The sequence below is a fragment of the Haliotis rufescens genome, unplaced genomic scaffold (assembly GCF_023055435.1).
Source record: "Haliotis rufescens isolate VD_foot unplaced genomic scaffold, xgHalRufe1.0.p SCAF_18, whole genome shotgun sequence".
Lineage (NCBI taxonomy): Eukaryota > Metazoa > Mollusca > Gastropoda > Lepetellida > Haliotidae > Haliotis > Haliotis rufescens.
In genome coordinates, this window is record NW_025963868.1 from 18424957 (window position 1) to 18432369 (window position 7413).

Consider the following 7413-nt stretch of genomic DNA (forward strand, 5'->3'; position numbering starts at 1 on the left):
ATTATTCATCATTGGAATGTAGCGTTTTTTGTGAGAGAGAGGGGTATTTCAGTAAGCATGAATCCTGTTTTGTTTTTGTTCGCTAAAAAATAGTTTTCTTCTTAGCCTATTTTACACGCCATAACAACTACGTTTTCCTGTGTCTACTTAGCCCTTACAAGCGACCATTCATAGTGTCTGGCGATGACGACGGGCGTGCCTATGTCCTCTTGTGTACCTCATATGACTGGAGTTATAATCTGACTCCTTTTCTCGATGTGGGTCAAGGGACAGTGGGACAAATAGCAGTTGAAGATGTAAATGAAGATTACAAGTTGGATGTATTCGTTCCTGCATACAACGAGGGTCTCGTACACGTGTACCAGTATAATCCATGAAGAAATATTGCAGATGTAAAATGTTTGATATTATGCGCCGCATTTGTATGAAAAGAAATAAAACTATTCTTGAATACCAGACTGAAGTATAAAGATGTGTTTGGTAGATGGTAAACGTATATTCATTGGTGAATCGGGATGTCAAATTAATTGTTTGCGCTGTGTTTGTGACTAGTGGTGTATTTATCGTGGCAATGGACAACCTTTTGCCCGAGCATTGTGCCCCAGTATCGGTTGAAGAGGGCATGATAGCCGGGAACTGTTCACTACTTAAAGCCTTAGTGTTTGTAAAAGTGAACAGGGAAGGGGAACATTATATAACCTTTATCGTGATTATGGAACTACACAGACAAGTTCAGGCATCCATGAGGTATTCGTGTACAAACAAGATAAAGAGGCTACGAATAGATCAATCTTTGATATATAATGAAGACAAATTAAAAATGAATTTATATGAATGATATAAACGCCAGATGTTTCAGATATGTTTCAAAACCATTTTCCCTCACGCCTGTTTCCCAGGAAAGAATATTATCCGAAACAGCAAAGATAAATTCTGGATCTAACATTTAAATAAAAAAAAGTGTGGACGAGATACAAACAGGTCAATACCAAATAGACTTGGTGAAACCTAGACTAAGACAACCTCCCTAATTCTGCCGTGTTCCTTATTAATACAATATGTACCATAAACAGCAGAAAAAGAAAACTTTGATTATGTTTCAGATACTTCAATATGGTCCATTCGTAGATCCATTGAGCATGATCACGTTGCTGCTATTGGGATTGATTCCATGTATTGCTTTCTTTGGGAAGATTTATTAAATTCTTGTTTGGAAAACCTATTATTACAGTTGATAAAAGTTGAACCTGGAACATGTCCTTCTTTGTGGCATAATGAGGTTGTTTTCCCTTTATCTTAACCTGGACCGGATCACGCTCATACTCCAAATTGTCAGTTTGTTTCATTGACAAGCTGAGGTTGCAAAACCATCGTGCGTTTCTCCATTTGGATAAATTATTTGATAAAAATGAAATCAAAATGATTGCATTACCCATCTTTTGCGAAAAAAAACAGGAAACTACCTTGAAACAAGGTAATTAAAAAGATCTTCTCCTATGGCTTATGGCGGTGTATGTGCTGTATTAATGTGATATTTGACACAACTTCAACCTTGATCTCAGCGTACTCAAGCAATTGTAATGAACATGTAAGTTTGGCACCATACATAGCCAGTTGTAGCGTGTATAAACACAAGATTAGTGAACACGATATGAGGATGTCGGTTGTGTAGAAATTCTTGTTATCTCTTTTGTATGACCATTCTGATCTTTCTGGATTCAGCGTTGCCTCCTTTTGGTATGCCAGAAACCATTGAACGTGGTTTCCAATCTCAGATTCGCCCTGATTATGTCTCTCGGTTTGTCAAATCCGTGCTCATCTGATCATCAAACATAATCAAAGCCTGCGACTTCCAGCACTTCCTCCCCACATCAAGCTAAATAACTGAAACACAGTTTAAGGTTGCGTTGCATCAAACTCCCTCCCTCTCACCAAATTTATTAATCCAGATATATTCATAGTCTTGTGGCATATATTTATATATGTTTATCAAGGAAACTAACTAGGTAATATCTATGATGTCAAAATCAATATTTGAAATATTTTAAGATGCCGAGTTTAAAATGAACAAAATTTTATTATGTTTTGAAAGTTATTATTTGCCAACAGTCAAAAAAAGGCTCCTGTTCTTTTATCCGGTGATGATGACGGTCGCGCATATCTGCTGAGTGCTGCAAAAGATGACATCCGTGACTGGACATACACATTACAGCCATTCCTTGACGTAGGCATGGGAACAGTTGGACAGATCACAGTTGAAGACATAAACAAAGACGGCAGTTTGTACATTTTTGTACCAGCGTATACACAGGGCCAAGTACATGTTTTTCATTACCAGCCTTGATTTTGTCATTAAACAGTATTCCAGCTGTATACATACACGCAACTGAAACTGTATTGTTCTTTATACTTTGTGTTTACAGTTTGTCTTTGTCGAGAAGGGGGATGGGAGTGTGTGTGTGTGTGTGTGTGTGTGTAGGGGGGAGGGGGGGGGGGGGGGGGGGGTATGCTTCATGCAGCTTACGACAGTGTCACAGAACTGCTCACCCTCAACAATAAGCGACTAAGGATACATTTCTTACTACCCCGTCTGTGGTATCCATCGGTGGTCTGCTTGTGGATACCAAACGTTTCATAAAACCGGGAAAGATAGCTTTGTGGATACCAGGTCATATGGAATCAATCACTGTTTGCCTTGAAGGATGCCACACTAGAGATAAACAAAGCATACGTTGAAATATATTGTTTCATAAACCCTGAATAGTATATAGACTACACTCTTAACTGAAATTAAAACAGTCAGGTATTCGGAAGAATACTGTGCACAGAGAAAACAAAAACGAGTACATTTTATTATTGGTTGTACTTCGCAATTGTACATGATGCAATGCAATGGTATGATTAATTTTTTTCAGGTCATTAGTTTACCCATCAGTCAACGTGTGCACAAAAATTAAAAATTAAAATATTAAAGCATATACACTCTCCAAAAAAGACATACACAGGTAGATTTTTAGTACTTTTATTGTACTGTATTGTATTGTATAAAATCGATAAATTAAATTTAATATCATAGATACAAATATGAACTTTTGGAATTCGATAGTCACATGTTGTTGTACAAAAGCATTGAAAAATGTTCATTGTCATGTCTGATCCATTACCAACAATGTGACGTAATTATAGTGAGTGAGTTGGGCTTTACGTCGCTTTGAGCAATATTCCAGCAATATCGACGGCTGGTTCACCAAAAATGGGTTTCACACATTGCACCCATGTGGGGACTCGAGCCCAGCTCTTCGGCGTGACAAGCGAACACTTCAACCACTAGGCGGCCCCAATGTCCCTTTGGAATACAAAACATGGATAGACCAACCAGTTGAGATGAGGAGAGATGCGCTTTAGCCGATTTATAGTGCCAGAGATACCATGCAACTACGAAGCAAAACTGAAGGAATCTTATGAAAACACATTATTCAACTAAACAAGATTGTCAGACGCATCAAATTCGCTTTGCTTTCTCTATTAGTTATGCACAGAGTTACCCAAGAAATTATATTATCCAGTTATATCTATTTTCAATATACGACTACCGATAGATCGAGGGTCCCAATGAGCTTGACGCATCCGACCACTTTCGCGATTTTCAATTTGTTTTCACGGAAAAGGTTAAGCGTGGTGAAATGAAATCAGTTTAAACTTAAACTATCTGAACAGATATCTAGACTTACGTTGGGTGATCCGGTTGTGCCATCAGTGTCCCCTTCGAAAGTTATTTTGTGGCACTGTTTCGGGAGGTGTTTTTTCCATGAATGAACGTACACGACTGAACAACCAAATCACTTACAGTGAACACATCCGATACAAATCATTCGAAAACTTCATGGAAGTGTGCCTGACTTCTGATTTTGTGGTCGTACAGATAACGTGAACTTCGCTGGCGAGCAGCAAGCAGTCTGATCTCCCTCTTCCAAAATGATACAGACAGGATATAAACTCAGCTGATAGATCAAGGAAACCGAACCATTGGTCCGAGATTCAAAGCGTGGCACTTATTAACTGTAAGTTTCCTTACAGTTGTCCTGGAATAACATCAATGCGTTTCTATCAGCATAAGTTCTCCCTAAATTACCTGCTGCAGTTGTCACTGATGACCCACACATTGGATCTACCACCATTCCTGATGGTGGCCTCGAGGATTTTTACTTTCTCCTGATTCCAACCCCTCTTTGTCATTGATCTTTCTGATGACCCCATGTATGTATTGTTAATGTCATTCTATAATCAAATCTGTGATTTACCGATTAAGAAACGGAGGCCAATTAAACAATTTAATCAATCATTTTCACAGAATCAACTTGATAAATTAAATTACATACAGCTCGGAACACTGGAGGAAAGTTTCCAAAGACAATGAACCACAAAAGGTTAATAAACAATGTCACCGAAAGGAAAAACGGTTGCAAATAAAGCTGAATGAAACAAGGAAATATATATCCTGGATAGAACTTTGAAATTGCGTTCCTCAGGTCAATCAATGTTAAAACGCCAAAAAATCAATTCAAATAAAAAGAGAAAATACTAAATCAGATTCCGGATTCTCTGAAACCAAAGTTAAAGGTTTGGATAGAAAGGATAACAAGTTTGACAAGAAAAATAAGTTCATAAAACAAAATAAACTGTTCAAATCTAATGAAAAAACAGTTTTACTGGCAATTAAATGCAACCAAGTGATGACAAAAGAACCACCATGGATTCCAGTCCAGATTTTGGAAACAGTTGTGGTCTATATCCAGCAACTGAAACCTCGAGTGAGTGAGTTGGGTTTAACTCCGCTTTTAACAGTATTCAAGTTATATCACGGTGCGTCAGCTGAATGTGAGAGGAAAGCCCGAAGTGATGCAGGTCTTAGACGTTTTCGGTGAAACCCACGTACATGGGTATTGTGCTGAACCACAATTGGGGCGAACCGGGATTCGAACCCACTATCACAGGTTTCTGGCGTGTCGAAGGGACGCAACTCTGCACAGCGAATTGTGGCACTTTAGACGACTGGGCCACCCGTGCCCTCCCCTGAAATATCGAGAAACCATGGGTAGAGGATGACAATAATAATGTACATGACAAAATAAAGTCACCTTAGTTGCGTTTCATTACATCCGATTGCCTGGAAAAGGTAATTAAAAAGTCCAAATATAATACGGCGCCAGGGCCTGATGGTATTCGAAACCGGTTTTGGTAACTATTCCTATGTGTTCAAACACGCTTTCTTCAAAGTTTAAATTCTCTTGTGGGTGAAAGGGGTGTTCCGCCTTGGTTGTGCAAAGGTCGAACAATATTTGCTTTTGTGTTCTTCACGGAATCCTTTAAGCATTTTGCTTAGCAAAGAGGAAGATTATCACCCTTGATCCGCACCAAAAAACAGATTCTGATTATGACGTGGGCATGTCCTTGGACTCGACAAATGCTACATTCTTCATCTGGGACGTGGCACGGTAGAAGACGGAGGATCAGTCCGTTTACTCTGTGTGTGTGTGTGTGTGTGTGTGTGTGTGTGTGTGTGTGTGTGTTGGGGGTGGGTGGGTGGGGGGGGTGGTGGTGTTATGGACCATCTCGTGGCCTATACGAACTTAGCATGCAGGTTAGGGGCACACTCCAGATTGCCCGTATCAAGGAAAACCTTCGGGCAGAGTTAAAATGTGGACTTACGAACATCTTGAGTTCAGACATGAACGATCGGAATAAAGTTCATGAATACTTGTCCTGTACCCGTCCTTTCGTGTTATTTTGGTGTTGTTGATTTGGGTGAGGGGTGTCAGACTCAGCGACGTTTGGATTGTTGCTCATTACGATATTTTTATGAAAGTTAAGTGTGGTAATAGTCTTTATTGTGTTAAATGTAGGTAAATGTAAATTGCTGTATTTAGTCCATCTCACGTGTGAAGTCCGCAGCTATCTAAAACATTGTATAACACAGCACAAAGCATCCTTGGGCCACGGCCAGTGATATCTATCTGTAGGTGTCTCAGCCCCTATCACAATGACCGCTTGACCGTTTGCTGATACGCCTAACTTATAATGTTTTCGGACTCCTCATCAATTATTATTAAACTTATGTGGACATCACTTGGAAAGCTGTTTGGTCATGTCGGCGCACGAAGGCAAATTATCTTATCAAGCAGATAATTGAACATGCAGTAAACTTGCAACCATTCCAGGTGTCTAGAGTATATATACTGGCTAGCCCCGGGGGTACCTCATTGTCGAGAAATCCCCAAATAAAGGAGCTGGCCATAGACACTTAGTTTGGTTTCTTTGAATGTTAGTCATATGTCTAAAATTATAATTGAAATTGTTTTACTGTTTGTATCCTATTTGGAGCAATAATATCAGCTTTAAATGTATTTAATTATATGTGATTGACCATGTATTAGGGCAAATATTGAGTGGGTTGTATTTATTTAACGGACTTTTCTGTCAAACGTATGTTCGTTAGGTTTAAACAAAATCATAAGTTAAGTATTAACTCCACGGTATAGCATATATTGAAAATCAAACATGTTCCGAGATCAATAACATCTGTGAAGTCGGAAATAATCGTTGTGAACAGTCGGGTGTCGTAGTTACTGCTAGCAAGCTGTGTATTTATCTGCATATTGATATTTGAGTGTGACTCAGACTTTTTATGTCACACGAGGTATGTACATGATCTTTTAATGTAAGGATTCTATGACGAATCATACATTGCATGTATAACTTGTTCATTAACAAAACGCAGACTGCTTTAAATAATTCTTTCTTTGAATCATTTGATGGGGCTAAAATAGCAGAAAACGTTAATTACTTACTTATGCTGATAGCACAACTAGGCCAGAGCTAAAGGCAATGATCATAATCCTGTAACCATTTAGTGATGTACATAAAACATAGGTAACTCCCTCGTACGCACATAGGTCTGAGCACGATGCATTTGTAAAACAGCTTCAGCAAATATAATTAAGTTACGAACAATTCCTAAATTGTACATATATCCATATATTTTATCATTTAACTAAAGCATTTATACATGACATCAGCATATGACATTAAAACATGTATGTCATATCCCAATGACATAAGTATGCCAATTAGATATGCAAATTAGATAACCGGAAGTTGGACTTTTTTTGCCGGTGGACGTGAGTATGCGTAGTTGTTTACAAACGAAATGGATACATTTGATGTAGGAGACAATCTTTTAATAGATCAAAGGGGAGTGCTACAGTGATATCCGTGTTGACAAATGGATATTACAGGTCGATGGTGCGGAATTTGAATTTGACTCTGAAGCACTTCCCTATGGCCAACGTTTCATCATCGAAAAACAAATGGGGAACATTATGAACGAAACAATCTCACGGGGTTTTCAAAGCA

The 7413-nt window shown here is 38.6% G+C and overlaps 1 protein-coding gene across 2 annotated transcripts in view; it reads left to right on the forward strand.

Annotated features, from left to right (window-relative positions):
- The window catches only part of LOC124123568, a 28490-nt gene extending 26098 nt beyond the window's left edge, over nucleotides 1-2392 (forward strand). The window contains exon 7 of one of the 2 annotated variants that reach the window (XM_046486768.2): nucleotides 152-456. In XM_046486768.2, coding sequence (XP_046342724.1) covers nucleotides 152-377 — 226 coding nt within the window. In that variant the 3' untranslated portion in view covers nucleotides 378-456. Of the gene's footprint in view, nucleotides 1-151; nucleotides 457-2109 lie in introns of those variants that run through there. The other variant, XM_046486767.2, reaches the window with a different exon arrangement.
- The last annotated feature ends 5021 nt before the right edge of the window (nucleotides 2393-7413 follow it).